The following is a 22,700-nucleotide window of genomic DNA, read 5'->3' on the forward strand; positions in this document are numbered from 1 at the left end:
AAACTCTCTGGGAGCCGGGTTCCTCCTCCTACTGTGTTTACTTTTGCTTTGTCTAAGCACACACAGGTAGACCTGTGCCAGAATTTAAAAGATATGCCCACCCCTATGGCTGAGCTATCTGTAAGTCAAAGCAGTAGAAATCCATGTTTGACATCAAAGAATATGTTTTCTCAGATTTCCAAGAGTCAGGAGACTACAAGAGTCTCTGAGGAAAATGTGGCAAAAATTCTAGAAGATGCCTTGAAAGGCGGTTAGGTTTGGTTCATGGTAATGCCCTCAAAAACAAGCTGTGTGGACCAGACAGGCAGCAAAGAAGGATCTCCTCATGACCTGGATCTTATAGAAGCTCTTTACCTTGCCTTACTGTGCCCTGTCCTGCAGGTTAAAGACAACTTAAGCTTGCACTACACTGGGTAGGCCGACTAGGTGTTGGGAAAGAGGCTTGCTAAGAAGGGCCCTGGATGATCAGGGCTCCATCCTTGGGACCCTCAGGGTGAAAGGAGAAAACCCACTGCGACAATTTTTCCTCTGACCATCACATGCTCACTGTGGCACATGTGTGCCCATACATATAGACAAATAAATAACCTAATTAAAAACTGCCTAATACCAAGGTTTGCTACAAGAAAGAGAGGAATGACCACTGGGGTCTTTTTTTTTTTTTTTTTTTTTTTTTTTATTTCTTATGATATAATGACCCAGGCTTGCCTGGGATCTTGGAGATGTCATGCCAGGGTTTTATTACAGTCTTGATAGCAACATACTACAGGATGTCAACTTCATGCATTTTGTATTAAGGTAGCAGAGCCAGAACCTGAAATTGATTCAAAATCCGTATGGTACTCAATTACTTCTGAATGCTGTTACACAATGCCGTGACTTATGGCTTCCATTTCACATGGTCTGATGTGATGATGCAACATCATCATAATTGATTCATCTTCTCAATTAAATAAAGCTACTGTGCTGTTCTTTATAGGAGTGCCGCGCAGACCATGGAGTTAGATGTATTATCTCCTTCCCTTGTCTCAGATATATTGCCTTAAAGGCTATCTTCTGTTTCTCTGTTAATTCCACCAGAAAAATTTAATGCCGCAGTCATATTTTTCAAGTTCTGAGCTGCCACAGGCATGGCTGTATTTATATTAGGCATATTCTTCACTGCTAAACTCTTTGTTGTTTACCTTTTTCAAGATCATATTACTGTCTGGGCACAGTGTCTATAAAACAGAGCGGAACCAGGCCAACCTCCAGCCACTGCCTCTGCTTCTGTGCACAGCTCATGTAAAACCAAAGCCCCTTGTTTTTATAGCGCATTAAAAGAGGCACTGGCTCCATGTAAAATGCCGGCTTCATGGACACCCATCTTTATTCTGGGTCTGCCTTTCCAATGGCCTAGCATGAGCGCAGAGTTCAGAGGCGCACGTTCACGTTTGCGTTGATGTACAGCTGGCTCCCGACAACACCTCTGACACTCCTTATAACCAGCTTGGCAGAGCCCACGCTCCTGCGTGCACATCTTGCTGGTGTTGAGTGGTTCCTGTGGCTAACTAGGACTCTGGGACAACGAACAGAGCATAAGTGCTCCAGACACCTTGCTCATCATGATCTGGAATTAGTGGTGTTCTGATACATTAATGAGACGAAGCGCCTTCCTCTTCTGGGCATGTTCTTTTTTTCTTTTCTTTTGTCAGTTGTCAAATCCAACATTTAAAGCCCCACTGATAGGAGAGGTAGGCCTCCTTCTGATGTAAGACAGATACTCACATGTTTAAACAGGAAGAATGACTTGTTAGGAGGCAGCCACAAGTACCAGCCAGGTTTTGGTGTCCACATTAACATTTATAGCATCTTTCTTTGCAAGAACCATACAGGTGGCAATTAGAAAGCCCCAAAGCATGGCACATGACTTTGTAAAGTGATTCTGGGAAAACAATTGTTAACACAAACTCCATTGTGGGGCCTGGACTACTTGTCAATGGTGCTGGTGCTAGAAAATAATTTCAGGAGTTCCCCTTTCTGCTTTTTGCTCCCCTCTCTGCACACAATGGCCAAACAGAGCCTGCTAGCAGGTCTTTCACATCATATTCAGAGGCATAATCAGAAAACCAGAGTGGGTTCACTGTGGAGCGGGAAGACCAGGCCTTCATTCCCTCTGAAATGATGACTCGCCCTGAAGCTCTTGTCGGGGAGATTTATGTGTGACCCAGGTCACATCTTCCAATATCAGTTGACAAATTTTCTCTTTACATATTTACTGCTTTTCAAGCTTGTGTTATTTTCTCTTAGATGGAAAAAAAAAAAAGGCCTGAAATTACATGGTATGGTTGGACTTTTTAAAGAATAGCAGCTTTATTTCATGTGACTTGAGCCATATTCCAGTCCTCAGTGTTAAACTCTGTTCTTTTTAAATTTTAACCCAAATGTAGATGCTTTAAAGATACTCTTTTCCAATCTGACATAGGAAGCCCCAGCCCCAGCTAAATCTACAGTGATTACAGTGAATTGGGATTTTATATTTGACATGAAGAATTAGGACCTAAAGAACTGTTCATGTGGGAGGGACCTCAGAGATGCTCAAGCTCTATGGACTACCTTGCCCTAACAGAAACTGAAGCTCAGAGACAAACAGTGTTCAAGGCCCCGATACATCCTGGCCTAACAGCTTGCTTAGGAGGCTGCCTATTAGGGAAATGCAGAAACCTGAGAATTAGAACATTCCATGGAATTCCAGCTAGATATCTACTGCCTCGAAGTCTTTCTTGCAGTGGGGCTATGAACTGTCTGCACAGCTCAGGGCCAAAACAAGAGGATCCCAAAGCTTCTCAGAAAATGGTGCTTCCCATTGGGGAGCTGTGCCTTCCACCAGTGCCAGGGAGAAATGACCCTAGCTTTCGTGCTGTGCCACATGCAGAGGGGACACACCATCTCCAACCCATTACAGATTATAAGGCTTCGGTAAGGCTACACTTTCCTTCCATAGCCTCTAACCTGTTGCTTTGTACCACTTAAAGTGTATAATGGAGCTCTCAGTGACTGTTTTACAAGAAGGAACAGAGTAAAAATTTCTGGGCCTAACTATCAGTGGAGATGATGATAAAGTGTCATTTTTTTCCTGCTCCTCGGGTCACTGGCCTTTATCCTTGCTGCAGTTCTTACCCCCTCAGGAGTCTATACTATACCTTGTAGAGGTTCTAAAACAAAAGTTAAGTCATAAGTGAATTTATCAGGCAGATCAAGGCAGAATGTCACTAAATTTCCACAGTGTAAGCTCTATCTATATTCATGGGATGGATGTGGTGGTACATACTTTTAATATGTGAGTTCAAGGCCAGCCAAGGCTATACAGAGAGAAGCTCCTCTCTTGTATGTGTGTGTGTGTGTGTCTGTGTTTGTATATGTACATATGCAAAGAGTTCTTGAATAAATGATTAAAATGAAGGTTTAAAACAAGCTATTCAATTCAGGTTAAGATATAATTTCTGTGACCTTCTCTCTGGCCCACAGCTCAGACTGCACCCAAGACTGTACTTGGCGGTCACCAGTTTTAAGAGGAGAAGACTAGCTAGCCAACAGCTGGGTATGACGGAGAGGCTCCAAGATGCCTAGAGAAGGGCACAGCTCAGATGGGGCCAGATAGAAAAATCACTAAGGCCATAAATTAGATCACTTGGCTCTTGCTGCTTCCCAAGGATCAAGGACAATGCATTTCTACACAGAATACAACAGCTGGAGCGGCAAGGTGCAGGGCAACATTACTCATCGATGGGTCTGCCAGGCAGTGAGCAGGAAACACGGACTTGCTTGCCAGGCTATTCTCTACCCTTTGTGTATTTAAAACTGAAATAGCTCATGTCGCACTGCATGTACATGGAGAGAAGCCACAGTAAATTCTCCTGTGGGCAAACATTCACTTTAACGTTTTGACACAGACTTGCAATTTGAAATAAACAGATGTGAATCACACGATGAATCTGTTTCCTGATGGCACAGGCCTGGCCAAGGTGTTCAAGTAGATTTTGCTTTTAGTAGATTTTAGACATTTTTCTGTCTCTAACTTTAGTTCCTCTTTTTTTTTGTTCAGTGAGGGGATAATCTTGTGTGAATCTAGCTTAAGACCATAAGAGGTGTGTGTGTGTGTGTGTGTGTGTGTGTGTGTGTGTGTAGAGGTGGGAGAAGTGTGGTGTGGGAGATACTATTTTTCTGAGCATACACCTGATACAGTGAGGATGTTAGAAAGGGGTTTTTTGGATCTAACCTTGACTTTGCCTCTCAGTCTGCTTAACCCCTGCCCCATGCTTTGGAACCCAAATAACACTGGCTTTCCATGGTCCAATTCTTTGCCTGTGTGGAACCTTGCTTTGAAATATTCCAAATAGAGGGATCTTCTAGGGCTGGAGTTCTATCTTGGGCATCTAGAACTGCTGGGACATTTCCTTCCTGCCTTCCTTCATAAATGAAACTTATGATTGTATTGTCTTCATAACAACATCCACTTTGAACTGGATCACAGGTCCTTTCTAACTCCTAGTACAAGCAGCAATTTCTTAGAGCTACAGTTGGGCTCACCACTCTCAAGCCGCATGAAGAACAATCTCTTAGGTGGTCTTAGTCTTTTCACAGAAAGTAGGCTTAGACTGTCCACCATAGCCACTCTGGTTCTTGTCACAATGCAGCTTTCCCTGGACAGAGAATCCTTACCCCTCTTGTCACTTTTGTGGGGCTGGTGCTTGCAATGTTTCCTGCAGAAGCTTTTCAAATATTAGGAAGGCTTATTATATTTTCAGGAATCTATCCGCAAAGCACAGAATGCTGTTAGAAAGTTCTTTTACAAGCCCAAATAAATCATCATCTTCTTCTTCTTCTTCTTCTTCTTCTTCTTCTTCTTCTTCTTCTTCTTCTTCTTCTTCTTCTTCTTCTTCTTCTTCTTCTTCTTCTTCTAATTCTTCTTCTTCTTCTTCTTTTTTTTTTTCTTGGTTTTTTCGAAACAGGGTTTTTCTGGATCGTCCTGGCTGTCCTGGAACTCACTCTGTAGCCCAGGCTGGCCTTGAACTCAGAAATCCGCCTGCCTCTGCCTCCCAAGTGCTGGGATCAAAGGCGTGCGCCACCACCCCCCAGCCTCCAAATAAATCTTCTTAAAGATAAGCCCATGACCTTTGAGTTGTGGCAAACAGACTGATTTCAGTTCCTCATACATTTGGAGACAGATGCCATGTCTTCTACATCTTCTGTGCTGAGTAAGCACACTGACTCCTCCCACTTCTTCCTTCCACAGTAATGGCACCCTGGCCACATGCTCCGCCCCTCACAGTCCTTTCACTTGTGTCAGGATGACTCCATGTGAGACAGACAGCAGGAGGAGCATGGAGATCAGGCCTGAATTATTAAGAACATGCACATCCGATGGGCTCAAGGAGTTAAGCAGCCTTCAGGTGCTGCTGCTAGGAAAACAATTTCTTTTCTCAGCAGAAGTAGATTATGCCATGAGCTCCAGCAGCCACTGTTGGCCCAAGAAACAAGCCAAGAGCTAGGCACACCTTTAATCTCTGAGGCAGCTGGATCTCTGAGTTCAAGGGCAACCTGGTCTACATAGCACGTTCCAGGCAAGCCAAGGCTCATGCTTGTCTCAAACAGAAGTGAGTCAGCAGTCACTGGATAGATCTAGCGCTTCTCAAGCTGGCAGGCCCAGGCTTTTCACTGAGTGAAAACCTCTGTAACTAAGATGACTTTGAGTAGGGTATTTAAAAAGTTGCCTGAAGAGGAGCCATGATTTTACACCCTCTGTCATTTGTGGCTTGCTTCTTCCAACTGTTCCTATGTGTATTACAGCCCTGCTCATCCACCCAGCTGTGTTTCAGTATCCTCAGTGGAAGTTTGAAAATCTACCCAGCATTTGTTTTTTGTTTTCGCTTTTTTTTTTTTGTCTGTATACACACAACTACAATACACTTTCATCTTTCCCTTAAAGGGCTTGTTTTAGACACAGAATTGCTGGTGTCACTCCTCTTGTGCTATGAGACTCTTACTAAGAAGAATGTTACCCGATCGAGGAACTGAGTCATCTAGGGAGCATGGGCAGGCTTGAAGAAGCTGCTATCTGTGTCTCTTCCTTGAGACACACTACAGGGGCCTTTTGTTTGGTGGAGTGAGGCCTGGCAGCCCTACAGTAGCATATAGGTTTCTGGGATCTGAAAGAATATCCTGGATATTTGAGTAGATTTTAGACATTTTCAAGGTTGAAATTACATAATATAGTTGGACTTTTTAAAGAATAGCAGCTTCATTTCATGTGACTTGAGCCATATTCCAGTCCTCAGTGTTAAACTGTATTCTTTTTTTAAATTTTAACCCAAATGTAAGGATCTATGGATGCTTTAAAGTTACTCCTTTCAAATCTGACACAGGAAGCTATGGCTCCAGCTAAATTTACAGTGATTACAGTGAACTGGGGTTTTATATTCGACATGAAGAATTAGGACCTAAAGAATTGTTCATGTGGGGAGGACCTCAGAGATGCTCAAGCTCTATGGACTATTTTGCCTGTATGGAAACTGAGGCTCAGAGATAAACAGTGTACAAGGCTGCTGAATATTGCTTAGCTCCCACCTGTTTCTGATCCTTGACTCCTTCCTTGCCTACACCTGTACTGACCTAACTACTTTCTGGACTCATCTGGCAAAGGGGAGCTTACTTTCCCCGCCCCCAGCCCTCCATCCCTTGTCCTAGCTGGTCTTTCCTGGGCGAATACTCAATGTCTCTAGAGACAATAGTCTTGCCTCTCAGAAGGACCCGCCCTCAGGCAGCAATGCCATCAGGGCAGAGTGGCAGGATGAGGTGAGGAAGACAAGGGAAGGCAAAGCAGTGAGTGGGGAGTCTTGGCCCCTTCCACATACAATTTTTTTTTTTACCAACATGTAAATAAGTAAAATTGAGGTAGATAATCACTTCACTGATTCCATTTATATTCATCAAGTAGTCCTCTATACCAGACACAATACTCTAGAACCCAAAAGGGAGGTGTACTGGCTGGTTTTGTGTGTCAACTTGACAAAGCTAGAGCCATCAGAGAGAAAGGGGACTCAGTTGAAGAAATGCCTCCATGAGATCCAGCTGTACAGCATTTTCTTAATTAGTGATCAATGGAGGAGGGCCTAGCCTATTGTAGGTAGGGCCATCCCTGGGTTCTATAAGAAGGCAGGCGGAGCAAGAGAGGGGAAGAAAGCCAGTAAGCAGCATCTCTTCATGGCTTCTGCATCAGCTCCTGCCTTTAGGTTCCTGCTCTGCTTGAGTTCCTGTCCTGACTTCCTTTGGTGATGAATGGCAATGTGGAAGTGTAAGCCGAAATAAACCCTTTTCCTTCCTAACTTACTTTCTAGTCATGGTGTTCACTGCAGCAATAGAAAGCCTAACTAAGACAGCAGGCGAGACATAAATGCTGGCCCCTAAAGGTGACTGACTTATTAAAGGTCCCTGAAATAAGTAGAGTGGTAAGAGTTAAACACAGAGCTTGCCTTTCTTCTAATTGTCACTGAACACTGGGTCAAAACACAGTTACCTATGGCTGGGGAGATGGCTCAGCGGTTAAGAGCACTTGTTGCTCTTGCAGAGGACCCAAGGTCTGGTTCCCAGAACCCACAGGGCTGCTCACAACCCCAGTTCCAGGAACCTGACACCTTCTTCTTTTCTCCTCAGGCATCAGGCATGTACATGGTGAGTAGACATATGTGCTGGCAAAACATCCATATGCATAAAAAATAGTTGTCTTTTTTTTAAAGCCCAGTTTCCTGTGGTTTTGCTACTTTCCAAGGGGTTCCATAGGGTTCTAAGATTTTTTTTTTTTTCAAAGAGCTAATAGGAAATGCCAGAACCAGAGGTCAGAATAGTATTGCCTGTGCTTGGGTGTATGTCACCTAGGGAGGTGGGTATCATTTGATGCCTCTGGTTCTCTCTGCCAAAGAGTTTCTAGCTAATGAAGAGAAACAGAGCTATCCAGAACACATCATGAAGGAAAACCTCTGGCCAGGAGTTGTTTTTGCTTGTGGCATTTTTTTTTCCAAACTGGAACTAGCCCTAAAGAGAAGGTCTCCTCTGGCCCACAAGGGAGTGCTTCAACCTATTTCTGTTCAGGATTAAAACAAGCTTTATCTCTTACTTTAGACTATGCACCTCCCTGTGCCTGGAGATCCACAACTTTCCTCATCAGGCTATCCTGCTGCCTGATGGTCAATGTGCAGACACTGAGGTACAGCCTAATACACAGGTAGAGCACAGCTGATTCTAATTGGCTGCCCTGGTTTCCCACACTCCTTCATGGCTGATACTTTGGCTCTGTACAAATGCCTCCTGTCGTGGCTCCCGGTTGTGTCCAGGAGCCTTTGTTCCTGGCTGTCTTTCAGCCATTCTCAGTCCCAAACTGCAGCAGTTCTTTGTGCCTTTAGAGACTTGTTGCTTTTTCAATGAACTCTTCTTGTCCTTAGTGTTTTATCGGCACTAAAGAGGGTTGGGTACTTAGGATCATTAACATTTTAGTTGAAGAAGATTCTCCAACACCCCAGGCATTAATCCAGAACTGTTATTTTAAACATTTAAAAGTAATCTGTATTCAAACAAAGCTTGGCCAGGTCTGCCCCCTTTTAACTTGGATGCCAATGAGCTCCAAGCTCCAAATCTCCCCCAAGTTCTCTCTGTGGAATGATGGTGAACACAACTGAGAAGAGTAAAAAGGATGTCTCCTCCTCAGCTGAGACCAGCTGCCCGCCAGGGATCCTTAGCCAGTCAGCAATTACCTGGCAGGCAGGGGGCACTGGGACAGTAATTTCCACCTCTGTAGACACACCAGTTGGAGGCAGCACTTGAGTGGCTAGGTGTGTAAAATAAGACTGGTTATTTGGGATCAAAACCTCTGGGTGCCTCATCATACTCCATGTCCCCATGCTCCTCTAAATAGAAAAAGCCACTGAACTGGGAGCGGGAGACAGGAGCCCTGCAAGTCACTTCATTACCACGGCTCCCATCCCTACTTGTAGAAAACAAAAGCTAGACAAAGGTCTTCTTGCTTCTGGAACTCTAGGATTCCTTGAGGTGGCAACTACCAAAGGGCAAGAGTGGAAATCTCTGGAGTCTAAGAGGAGACAAGATGGCAAAGTTGTCAACTGGGAGCCAGAGCGGGACACAGGTCGCTGCTTAACTTTTCACTCCAATTTCTACACTGATCATTTAAACCTGAGAGACTCATGGTCCCAGGTACTGGACTAAAAATGACTAGATTCTACATGTAAGTCTGTGAAGTACAACTGTGAATGATAAATTGTAACTCTAAAGAGAGGGACTGGACAGGAGGGCTCTGGTGGGATCAGAAAAGTAATTCATTTCAGTCCAACCTGGCAAGAGACACACTCATATATTTTCAGAGCTATATAGGCAAATCCCTGAAGTACTTCCTAGAAGTATAAATAATACCACCATTGCCTTGGTCTTGTTAACCACTGTACATGTTTCAAAGTGCCTTCTTAGGCCTTGGTTCATGTAATCGTGATAATTCCTTCCTAGTAGCCTTTAGAAACTGTCCTGTAATGTGTCAGGTCAAATCCACACAAGCTGGGGAGGAGCTCTCTGGCATGTGGCAAGTACTCTCAGGGCAGAGGTCTGGAAATACAAATCCTTCCTACCTCTGACAGGCTCCCTGCCATCTCAAAGGGACTCAGGACATCCTGGAGTCCAGCTTCTGTATCTGGGCTATTGCAGGGTCAACTACATCTTGATGCACTCCCTTTCTCCCTTTTCCTCCTCCCCTAAGGTCTTGCATTACAATTTAGCCAGGGAATTTGCTCAACTAGGGAAATGAAAGCAACCACAGTAACACTCTATAGTCAGACTACTGGAAGGAGGCTATCCACACCCCATGTGTAGACCTGTGGCTGGCTCCTGGTGAATGTAGCTCTCTTTGTCTTGAGTTTACAGTGGTCCTTGTCATCTCCCTTCAGCCTTCTGACTCCCAGCTCAAGTATCTTCTACTCTATTCTTGGCTTCTTTTAAATAAATATTTATTTTAATTATCTAAAAAAATTATGTGTATTCAGGCCCACGGAGGTGGTGCATTAATCCTAGCACTTGGGAAGCAGTTAGGCAGATCTCTGTGAGTTCAAACCCAGCCTGGCCCAGATAGTCAGTTTCAGGTGATCCAGGGCTACATAGAGAGACCTTATCTCAACAAATAAAATTTATGTGTGCACATGCCTGCGGAGGTTAGAAGTGTAGGATCCCAGTGGAGCTGGAATTACAGGTGGTCGTGAGCCACCTGATGTGGATTCTTAGGTCCTCTAAGAGCAGTACACACTCTTAGCAGCTGAGCTATTTTTCTAGACTAAGTGACTTATTTACTTTTTAAACTGTGTATGTTGGCAACCTCAGAGCCAGAGGCTTTGGGTCCCCTGGAGCTGGAGTTACAGGCAGTTGTGAGCCATGCAATGTGGGCATTGGGAACTGAACACTGAGAAGTAGTTCTTAACTGAACCATCTCTTCAGTCCTTGTCTTGGCTTCTTAAAGTTAGCTACCCCCTCTGCCCCCCACCCTCTTTCTAAACCAGAACTCAGCTCCTGGAGGCTCCTTAGTTTTATACAAGCAGTCGTTTGCTATGCGCTTTTCTTTCTCTCTGTTGTAAATGGGACTTCCTCTGCTTCAGTTCTGCAAAATGTCAGGCACAAGGTAGGTCTTCAGTGACAGATAAACATCTAGTTTAGATGGTGCTGTAGAACTGGACCAATCTGCTGTTGGCATTTATTTGGGATCAAACCTAGGGCTTCCTTCAAGCTAGGCAAGTGCTCTACCACTGAGCCGTAGCCCAACCCTTCAGGTTGGTATTTAAAAGAAAAGAAAGTCATTCTTCACCTGGCTGGTTTAGCATCCTACCTCAAGGACAGTAGTGACTATAATAGGAAACCGCCACTTTCCCAAGCTCCCAACGCTGGGGACAATAGCTCTTCCTTTTCTGCAGTGTGTGTGCGCATGGGTGTACATGTTTGTGGAAGCCAGTGAACAATCTCAGGTGTCATTCCCAAGGTGTCATATACACTGTTTCTTTCCTTTCCTCTCTTAAATATATTTTATTTAAGAGTTTAATTTATCTTTATTTTATGTGTATGGGCTTCGCCTGTATGCATGTATATATGCATGCCACACACATGCCTGGTGCCCATGGAAGTCAGAAGAAGGCATTGGATCCCTGAAACTGGAGTTACAGATGCTTGTAAGCCACTGTGGAGGTGCTGGGAATTGGATTCAGTCTTCTGCAAGATCAGCCAGAGCTTTAAACTGTTAACCCACCTTACCAGCCCCATCTTCCTTGTCTTTTTGAGACAGGATTTCTTGCTGGCCTGAAACCAGCCAGGTAGATGGGCCAGTGACCCTCAGGGACCCATCTGTCTCTGCCTCCCCAGTGCTGGGATTTTAAGTTCATACAGCACACCTTGCTTTTTGACCTGACCCCATTTTTGCTCTATTTTAAGGACAGACTAGGAGCACACCTCCTGCCTTTAGGAGAGGAGCAGGAGATAGAGTATTTCTGGGAACATCTGAGATGGATATTTGGGGAACTTAGTTTTGGGAAGAAACTAATGTGTACAAATGATATCAGCCCATCATTTAAGGTTTACCTCTACATTTTTATGGAGTATCCATCTGATTTTATGGCTTAGAATATTGGTATATTTTAAGTGACTATATCTTAATTAGTAAGAATAATGAATAAAAATGTTGGCAGAAACCTGTTTAAGTAGAAAACATGGCACATATCTAGCTTTCGTCAGTTAAAGGGGAACACTGACAATTTGGGGGACTACCCACTGCTATTTTTTTTTTTGGTAAGAGACTCAACTGAAAACTATAGGTCCTTATAGTTCAAAAATTATGTCTAACAAAGATGATTCCAAAATCATTTGTTTAAGGAAGACAACAAACGTTTTAGATTTTTGCAGTTCTATGCATGATCACAGTTAGGAGGCTGATACATAATTAAGAAAATGATATCTATAGTCTAAATATAATATAGACAGTAAGACAATATTAAATGTTTAATGAAAGGCTTTTATACACATATGTATTAAATGTAAGAAAAACAAACCTCTAGTATTTTACCTGGACATGGTAGTGCAGGCCTTAATTCCAGCACTTGGGAGCCTGTGAAGCAGGAAGATTGACAGGAGCTTGAGGCCAGCCTGTGCTACACAGTGAGTGAGTACTAGGTCTGCCAGGGTTACACAGAAAGACCCAGTCTCAAATACCCCAGAAGAAAACTCTAGTATTTTGACACCAGCTTTTTACGAGTGCTTAGTGTTTTAAATAGCCCAAGAACACAGGCTCTCCACGCTGGTAAAAGCAATTCCTTGCCAAGAAGTTTTCTGCTACAGAACAAGTAGAATGTTAAAAAGCCAGTCTGTCAGTTGACTGGGGAAGAAAGGAAAAGCCCAATACATCCAAACAGCAGGTTTCTACACCAAGCTAAAATATTTTCTCCTTGACAAGCTGCTTCTATTTAAATGAGAACAGGGCAAATTTGGTCAATAATATGGATTACATATAGTAAAAAGAACCTTAGATCACACTAAGACAAGGCTTAGAAAGCAGTAAACTTCAATTAAAACCAGCCAATTATGTAGCTAACTTTCAAGTCCAGCATATAAAATTGTTTTCAGCTTTGACCTATGAGTGGGTCTCAAGAGCAGCAAGCATGGAGCAGACAGAATGTGCTGTAACACGGTGGCGTCTTAAAAGTAAACCAACAGCTCTAGGGATCCCAAAGCATGGGCAGAACACATGGTCTAGGTTAGTAGCAGGGGCTTGGATGAAACTGCCACTGACAACTGCCCTTGTACTGTGACAGGACGTGGATGGGGTGAACACACATTGCTCCTACACACAAGAAGCTGTGTACCTTGGTTGTAACAATGGAGTATTTCTATTTCTGTCCTGTCTGTGGGAGGGACAGTGGTGACCCCCTTAGAAGCATCTTTCACTAACGATAATCTACTTATGTGCAACTTATAGTGAGGTTGAAGATTCATTCCTCTTGATTGGGATGAGAAATACATCATTACTTTGGCTGGCTAGACAGCCCTGTCTCCTCTGGTTCAGGACAGTAGGTTTCTCTGTGTACACTAGTGGCCAAGGCTGGCAGAATACTGGAGAACTGGCCAGTTGATAATGAGGTTTCTAATCAATGCCTAAGATTAGATGTTCTTTTTAAACTTGGACTTACTTATTCTATTTGGTCAGATGACAATAAAAATTTCCCAATACAAGTGATCTCTTCACACTGCACTAATTTGTTCGATGCCATTCTTACATAATTCTAATAAATAATGCCTCCATTCGCCATCCTTCTCTCTTTTTGATCCCCTTTTCTACTTATCATCTTCTTTATTTGAAACAGATTTTTAACAGATAATCTTGATCGTTACAACAATATCTTGCTTGCATTTTATTCAAATAATTCTTAAAAACAGCTTAAAAAGCCGTTTGGAATAACATCAAGCTTGCCATCAATCACAGGGAAAAATTCCGCTGGCGGTTGTATAAACATCAGATCAAGTCTGATGTCTTCAAGGATTTCAGAGTGAACCATAAAAAACTCCATTAACTTCTGACAAAGAATGCAAATTAATCACAACATGGGGTGAAATGAAATTAAAGGCTCTTTTCTAATCAATGACAAGGCACGATGAAATATATGTTACTATCTCTGCACCAGGGCTGCCGAAGATGTCAGCACGGCACTTGCCAAGCCCCGAATGCAAGGTGTGGGCACAGACCCACCCACCCTCAGCTCTGGCCCTCCGCCCCTCCCCCAGAGCGAGCTGCTTACAAGTCTCAGAGATTCACAGCGCACACTAATCATTCGAATCTCAGGTGCATCCAATTTGTTATTCACACTCTCCCATGCCAGTGAAAAGCCTGGCGCCGACAGATGCACCAGGAACCCTAAATGACAGTTTTGGCCTCCGGAAGTAGGATCACTACAGCAAAATCTAGTACAGCCTCCAGGTGAAATGTCTGGAGCTCCATATGGAGCAGGGGAAATTAACAACAAGATGGAAATCACTGCAGCAGCGGGGAGTCGGAATTTTTGAAAAAAAAAATGAAATTTAAAGATGAAGAAAGAGAAGTAATAAATTAATGGGGTGTGAAAACATTCAAAGCTTTACAATACCAGGGGCACTATTTGCTCAGATTCCCCCCCCCCCTTTTTAACTCGGGGTCATTTTGATGTAATTTATTAACCAAGATCAGGAATTGTAGGCAAAACAAGAACAATATTTTTATATATGCAAAAGTACTTTAAGCACATTTGTATGGGAGTTAGCTTCACTTTCCTGAGGCATCCTGCCTACTGAACCCCCAGGTGCCCTAGTGGGGCCAGCCCCTGAAGTCTCCCTAATGGATTCACTACTGTCCAAGTGCAGGGCCTCGTTGTAAAGTTTGAATGGAGGATGACAATGTTTAGTGGGCAATCATTTCTATTTCTCCCAAATTATGGTATCATTAAACAAACTATTGCCCACTGCCATGTTTTTTTTTAAAGTCAACTGACTTAGGATCCACATCACCGACTATACATGCTCCAGACCTTGTCTGGACTCATGGATCTTTCCAGATTACCATTAAAGCTGAATTGTTCAATGGCGTTAGCTTTGTAAGATGTGACAAAAAGCAAATACTCATCGTCATCTTGTTACAGAATATGCTCCGCAGGCACCTAGCTTTCAGGGCAGTGGGGCTGATGAGGGCTCTGAGGCCATCTGCATCCTCCTGTACCACTAAACACGGAACAGGAAAAGCAAAAGGGCTCTAGGCACCAGCCTTGTCACCTCCATCGGCACGGCCCACAGTGCTCACTCTTTCCTGTCTCCTCTGGCAGGGAAGCTGAATGAGAGGGAAGCTGAGTGTGAGGAGGGGTTGGTGACTGCCTGGGAGTTGGGGCAAGGGTATGAATGGCCACCAAGATGAGATGACACAGCCAGTCACTGAGCTTAAATGCCTCCAAATCCTAGACCCAACTGCTCCCACTCCTCTTTGAGATGAGGTGTGTGGCTAGAAATAACAGTTCCTTGTGGTAGGATGCACGGCCTGGGACTGGTCATAAAAAGTGCTCAGGAGATCTGAGTAGGAAAGGTATTGAGTGACTTCAAGACTTGTTTGTTTGAGACAGATTCATGTATCCCAGGCTGGTCTCAAACTCACTTTATTGCCAATGATATCCTTGAATGTCTTAGCCTCCTGACTCCACCTCCCAGATGCTGGGGCAAATTAGGCCAGAACTCTACCAGCTGGATCCCATCCCCATCACTGGTTTCTTATAATAATAAATATTGCTGTAATGGAGGCCCCAACCTATCTTCTTAGAATCCACAACATCCAAAGAAGGCTGTGCTATTCTAAGGCCTGAAGGAAACTCTGCATGTATTCCCAAACAGCAAACACCTGGTTACACAAAATGATGACATTCACACAGAAGGGTGAGCTCTAAGAAGCCCAGTCTCTTCACAAGCGTTGTCCCTGGTGACTGACTCTATTACGCCCATGCTCTCCTCCTCATCTGCACCCTTACCCTGCACACACCCTGTCACCAGCTGGAGGAGGGATTGCTAAGGATGCTGTCAGCAGCACTGACGCTGGGCTGGGCTGGGTGAAGGAAGTCTGGAAGCCGCTCCTTCCAGCTTCACACTCTGCTCCAGTGGGGTTGAGGCTTGCTAAGCTGTAAATGTTTTGAGCACAGCCCTGCACCAGAGCCAAGGGTGGGGGCACACTGGGGACTTGTCCTTTCCTAAGTGACTTTATACCCACCGTATCATCTGAGCTGCACAACCAGAAAGAGAAGGCAGACAGCAGGGTTCTCCCCTCAGAGAGGGAAGACAAGGGTTCAGGAAACTTAGGAAGCAATAGTGAAGGGCCTATGAATCTGTGGGAGAGCTGAGTCTTTTGGTCCAAGCTCCGACTTGCCTGTGTGTTCTCAACTGGTCTCTAAGGAAGAGAGTGCCAGTCTGGTGCTTTGATTTGACTTAGGGTTCAGAACAGTAGTTCCATGGCACTAACCCCAGCCCAGGAACTAAAAAGTGACATGACCTTAGTGTTCAAAGACCACATTCAGGATAGCAGTCTTCAGTATGTACACAGGAGACTGCTGGGTAAAGTACTGCGCTTCCAGTCACCAAGAAGGCCAAAGGCAGGGCTATCTGCTTTTTAGGTGCCATGGTGTGGTCTGATACAATGTTGCTCATGATCCTTTACAACTCTAGCATCTTGACTCAATTTGACCCATTCCACCTGAGTCAAGGGAACCAAATCGGCCACAGTCAGTGGTCAGTTATGGTGACTGCTTATGTCACACAGGAAGCTGTCTCACAGCATACAGGAGTTCAGTGTGTAGTGTGGGACACAGTGAAGGTGTGCTCTCATGATCCAGTCTCAGCAGTACCTCAGAAACAAAGTTTTCCTTCATCTCTTCCACTTGAGGGAAGAAGAAAGTTGTAGGGAAAGCACTGGTTGGCTGAGTGATTGATTTTTATATGTATGTGTGTGTTTATGTGAGTTTATGTGCACCACATGCAAACAAGTGCCTGCAGAAGCAGGAGAGGGCGTTGGATGCTCTGGAGCTAGAGTCACAGGCAGTTCTGAGCTGCCCAACATGGGTGCTAGGAACCAAACTCTGGTCCTCTAGAATAACAAGTACTCCCCAATGCTGAACCATCTCTCCAGTCCATGGAAGGCATTTATAAAGGATCCTTCTCCCACCTCTTTCATCAAGAATACAAAGCCTGTAGAGAAAATGTGAATCACACCGAAAGCCACTGACTTTCAGTAGGGACCCACCCAAACTTATGATGAGAGATCTGGGGAAGGACCTGAGGCCTTTATTATTTGAAATAAAAGTATCATTTTGATGATAGCATTCCACCATAATTCAAGGAATTATTACTGCTAAATAGGTAGTTCACCCAATTAGCATTTTCCAACTTTTATTCAACTGGGCAAACACAGGGATACTTAGTCATTCAGTAAAGCTACACCTGCCTGTGGTCTCCACGGTCACACACTGGGGACCACACACTCAGCCAGTGTCCCTGCTTACTCACTCTGCATAGTAGGGACTTTAAGAATCTGGCTACAGTTTCAATCTTTGAAATTTAAACAATATCTTATTTATTATTATGGGGGGCTCATGTGTAGAGGTCAGAGGTCACTTGTGGGAGTCAGTTTTCTCCATTATGTCCTTTGGGTCCCAGGGATCATACTCAGGTCATCAGCCTTGCATGGCAAGCCTATGCTGGCTCTCAATCTTCATCAATGGCCTGCAAGTGTTCTATTAATACTAGTTTAAGAGTTAGGTCAAGAAGGGCCTCATGTTCATTTCCACAGTTTTACAGGATTATATGTGTTAGTCAAACATTGAATTGTTTAAAATTACTGACAGAGTTAAGAGGCATTAACAAGATAAATATTCAAATGACTATAAGTCTTGACAATGATTTTAATCTGACAGACTACCTATAGAGCTGAGTGGCATGGCTGTAAATGTCAGAATCTTACTACATGCTAGTGTGTGCCAACTGGCTATGTTCTAGATTTTCTTTTCAAAGAAAAAAAAGACTATGCTTAAGCAAAGACACTTCTCTTTGTTTCAAAGCAAAGTGAGGCTAACACTCCTGAACCTAACCACAGGAGGACTTCCCTTCCACTTATCTGGTGACTTCTAACTGTGCAGGGAAAGGGCTTCGAAAGAGACATTTCAGTGAGTGAAGGCTCTTTAAGTGTCTACATGGGTACTGGGAGAATACGCTGAGAACTGCTTCTAAAGACGGTTAGGGAGAAGGCGCCCCCTCCTATTATTCAATAACCATGTTTGTGATGCATCTGCATAATCTAACCATGCATAAATTAGTATGTGTAATACAACACTTATTTGCATAATAATAGCAAGTTAATAGATGCTTAAAGAGCAGAGACCAACACCACCTTTAAATCAGACATGCCTGCAGGCACTTTGGCCTGTTCAGACCACAGTGCCAGAACAACAGTGCACATCAACCAGAAGAGAGCCGTCAGCCGTCCATTTTTCATCCTTCTGGACATTTTGCTTACTGCCCCAACAGCAAGGAATCATTCTCAAACCACAAAATAGCTTTATATTTTAACTGCTAGCATCCCTCTCTAGTAAAAAATCATGAAGAATTTATAAAAATTTAGGATTTGCAATATTTGATAATGAACTATGTATGACTAGGAAGGAACAAAATCAAAAAGGATTCAAAACTACAGAACTTGAAAACGGGAGCCTGCACCCCTGGTGAACAGTGACCCACATTAGCTATCTTTACCCTTTGCTTCATCTTTTAACTGAAATAATTTTAATTGAATCAAAAGTGCTCATAAAGGGTATGAAGGAAAGGGTGTGCCCCTCCGCCAACCTCCACATGAGCACACAGAGCTGGCAGAAGGGACACCTCAAATGTCACACAAAGAGGAGCATGATGGTCTTAGTCAACCTTTAACAAGGGAAAAAAGTTTAGAGTTTAAAAAAAAAAGCCAATAGGGATTTCTAATGACTCCTTTAAGAAACTACTTTTCATTTTAACAGGACAGATTTATTTATATGTGGCTCAAATGTTCACAATCGCTTCCTGTACCTTCATACATAGGAATGAATGTCACAGTGGCAAATGGCAGTAATGAACAATCTTACCTGAGGATACGGAAACCTCCCAAGAGCAAGCTGGGAAAGAAAATAATATTTGTCTAGTTATAGATTTGCATGCAGGGCAGATCTCCTTAAGACAGACAAGGACTACATTTCAGAATTGCATCTAGCAAGTAAAAACAATCCATATCTCTAATGCATGAACTAAATTATTGCAGTAATTTTATTATAAACATTTTAATAGATAATATTTCATCTGAATTAAAAACATTTTCATTTTAATAAACTGAATATTTTCCCACATATTTTCTCTTAGGTGTATTCTCAACTCTGGGGAATTATTCACATGTATGTGTGTGACAGTTTCTTTGGGACAGAGATGTCCAAGCCTTCTCTCTTGTACTATGGGAACATCTGCAGGTTCTGGAGCACTGTTCTATGGTTGTGGAGTGGGCTGTATTATGAAACAGAAACCTGGGCTGTTATTTCCACCCACTTACCTTTCCATGTTTCCGTCAGTGAGAGGCCCTACCACTATACAGAACTGGCTACAGATGTCTGTGAGGATGAAACTGGCCAGGGAAAGCTTCCAGGGTGGAACTGCAGGCCTCAGTCTGAACCTGGGAGAGTGGCCCCTCCATGCCTATTTTGATTCATATATTGCTCTTCGTTTCTGGGCTAGTCAGTTCTGTTACCTGGCATGTTACAACTAAGCAACTCAGACAAGAATAGGTTTGATATAATGTAATAAGATCAGATCCCTCCCATCTCCCTTGTCTCTCTTTCAACAGGGTCTTTGTTCATGGTCCTTGCGGTCCAGGCTGAGCTCAAACTCACAGATCTGCCTGCCTCTGCCTCTCAAGTGCTGGGAATAAGGGCCTGAACCACCGAGCTCAGTTTACATCAACCTTTTTAAAGGATGCAATCATGAAAATGTACAGCTTGCCTGCATGGGCCCCCCTCCGTTCTGAGCTGTCCATACGCATCTGTAACTGCCTGCAAAGGAGGAGCATAGACAGCGCCAGGGAAGCCAGAACACCCCTGAGCACATGGACCTACAGGACAGACACCAACCTGCAAGGAATTCTTGCACAGTTAGTGAAGAGAAATCTAGGGACTGTCCCCAAACCTGCTTCTCAATCCAGTGTTCTTCACAGCACACCGGCACTGTCTTCTGAGAGCCTGACAACTGCATACTTGTTTCAAAGACACTGACATTTCTCCAGCACTTCAAAATGGTGTTTAAAATCATTTCATGCAACAAAAGAACACTTCTTTCACTTGGTGAGAACTAATCACAGCTTGCATTTAAGAGGATCCTCCTTAGTTTGGTGATCGTGTGGCTTCTGTGTAGCCTGATGCCTGAATGCCCCATGTATATTCAAACCCTGAATACCCACAAAGATTACTAAAGGACAGACAAGGCTGTTGAGGTATCAAAGCTCTAAGGGCAATTGGAACAGCAATGTAATAACAATGAACCATATGAGTTTGTATAGTGGCTCTCTGAGAAGGTGAACGCTCACTTGGATGTTTGTGTGTGCTGTGTGTGCCTCTGTGTGTTAGAATATCTAGTTAAATGCCACATTGTATTCATTATCTCACAGACATTAATAAGTACATGGATTTTCAAGATATAAATTGAAGCTATCGTTATTTCATTTGATGGATTTCCTCAATCTTTCCATGTTCAAATGAGACAGAGGAGGGAGGATGGATGCTTACCTGTTCTGGCAGGGTTTCTCTCATATGCTTTCCTGTGTTGGCAGGGTTTCTTGTGGCCAGCTGCCATCTAAGTGCTGCTATGCTGCCCCCACTCTGCTCTCAAACAACACAAGCTGTAGGCTTATCTTAGATTTGAAAAATACAGGGTATGGCTATACTTTTGTGAGTGTGCAGACTGACTCAGGAGTCTCTGTGGTCTGCTGTGGTGGGGGTACCACTCTGTAATGACTTGACAGGCCCTGAGGAGTGACCAAAAGCTGCACCTATTATCACACTGATCTGTATAAATTTCATCTGGGATAAAGATACAGCACAAGAAGGGTTTCTCATCTAAAATGGCTAAGAGCCTAATAACTGTTAGAACAAACCTAAAACATAGTGCCTTAATCCCTTACAGAGAAATGTATGTACATTCATGGATATACGTGTTGAACTCATCAATGGGGCTAAGGAAGATTTCTGCCTACATGACTGACCGGCAGAGGCAACCTGCCTACCACACATATTATCAAGAGCTCCGTGACCCAGTAGATGCTGACCCTCCTGGTTCTTGCAGCTTAAAGAATTAAGAAACAAGATAGGTATGGTGGTGTATATCTGTAATCTCAGCACTTTAGAAAGCTATGGCGGCAGGATCCTGACTTCAATATCAGCCTAGGCCACATAGTGATGTCCTTTCCAAAACAAAACAAACATACAGAAATAAAATACGTGGAAGGCATAATGAACAAGAGCAGAATAACGTGAGCATTGGCTCCCTCTCATCTTAACACAAGGCCTCTGACTGGCCAGTCAACACTGATCTATAGTGTGCATGCATGGACCTGGCCCCTCTGTCATAACTGGGACAGGGAAGCAAGGATGGCTGGCTGGTGTCACTCATTTAAGACACTACTATACAAGGGGCCAGAGAGAAGGCATGGTGTGGGCAGGTTGGTGGTGGCCCCTTTGCCCCATCTGCTTAGGAATAAGCAGCAGTGGCTGATCTGGGCAAAGCAGCATTCCTGGGTCTAACTTTGCTTCATGTTGTCCTGACATCTATCCATTGGGATCTCAGGCCTGCTGGCATCTTGTAGGTGTGACCTCTTTGGATTTACATGGCACAGAAGGCTCCTTTGCCACTGACAGGTATGTACCACTGCCACAGTAGCAAGACTGTCACCAACAGGCTGCTGTGGCAGCAGGCTTACAGGTCCCAGCTCCACACTCGTGAGCTCAGGCAGGTGTGCCTGCTGCACTGACGACAGTTGTTGGAAGGCCCCTCTAGAGGACTCTTCCTTCATGTGTATCCTTACCCTTCAGTCTAGTGGAGCCCCAGAACTGTTGACTCCCCAGTACTTGTCTTATGGCAAGGTGGATGGAATCACAAGGGTAGGCCCGGAGCCCCTTTGTCAAGCTGTCAGTTGGAAATAGAAATGGCACCCTGAGCAGACATGGCTGCACGAGGAACTTCACAGAAGTCAAAACAAACAGTGAACCCTTCTGGGAGGGAGCACATATGCTGAGGGCCTTTCAGACTCTTGGTCGGCACTGCTCGCCGCTCTTACCCTACTGGCCTATTAATCAACGTGCATTTCCCCAGTTTTTATTGTCAAGGTATTATAAATTAGGAAACTTACAAAAGAGAGTGTGTAATCTTCTCTGAAATGGCCTGCAGATATGTCACTGTACTAAATGTGTTTCAGATTTAATGAAGCTTTAATGTCCTTTTTAATTTTGCCTGTTTCTGTATCACCAGGGGTCGGGCAAGGCAATCAGCACTCAAGAGGGTGGTTTGGTTTAAAACTAGGAAAAAACTCATTTGCTTATGAGTTGCACTGTATTTTCTTAATTAAATTTACTGAGTAAAATGGTTTAAGTTCAGCCAACCAATGACCTTTGTGTGTAGATTTAGATTTATAAATAGGTTAACAGTTAAAGGAAGGGGGAGGAAAAGAAGGATTGCAGCAAAGCAAACAGATTAGGGCTTGGCCAATAGGGATGCCCACTCGCTCTGTCATCTTTATGAGGGGAGCATTTATATATAGGCAGCTTAAGTCCAGTGTTTTAAAAAAAGTGTACTAAAAAAATGAAGACACGCCAGCAATCCATCAACAGACTCTCTTATCCCTTCACTCCCAGGAGGAGACAGGTGACTTTGTGCAGGTCCTGGAATAGGTCTACTGTTGGTGGCTGGGATGGAGGTAGACAGGAGGCAAGGAAAGCATTCTATTTAATGTTAAATAAACAAGTGCATTTTAACTTCAAACAAACCCTAAACAGTTAACAAACGGCTCAACAGAGGTT

At 43.8% G+C, this 22,700-nt stretch overlaps 1 protein-coding gene across 8 annotated transcripts in view; it reads right to left on the reverse strand.

Moving 5' to 3' along the window:
- Positions 1 to 22,700, reverse strand: part of Map2k5 (mitogen-activated protein kinase kinase 5) — a 215,282-nt gene that overhangs the window by 57,744 nt on the left and 134,838 nt on the right. For 6 of the 8 annotated variants that reach the window (XM_031343241.1, XM_031343239.1, XM_031343238.1 and 3 more), the window contains one exon: positions 18,735 to 18,764. The exons of the other annotated variants lie outside the window; for them this stretch is intronic. In XM_031343241.1, coding sequence (XP_031199101.1) covers positions 18,735 to 18,764 — 30 coding nt within the window. The remainder of the gene's footprint in view (positions 1 to 18,734; positions 18,765 to 22,700) is intronic. 8 annotated transcript variants of the gene reach the window in all.

Source organism: Mastomys coucha, unplaced genomic scaffold, assembly GCF_008632895.1.
Source record: "Mastomys coucha isolate ucsf_1 unplaced genomic scaffold, UCSF_Mcou_1 pScaffold23, whole genome shotgun sequence".
Taxonomy (NCBI): Eukaryota; Metazoa; Chordata; class Mammalia; order Rodentia; family Muridae; genus Mastomys; species Mastomys coucha.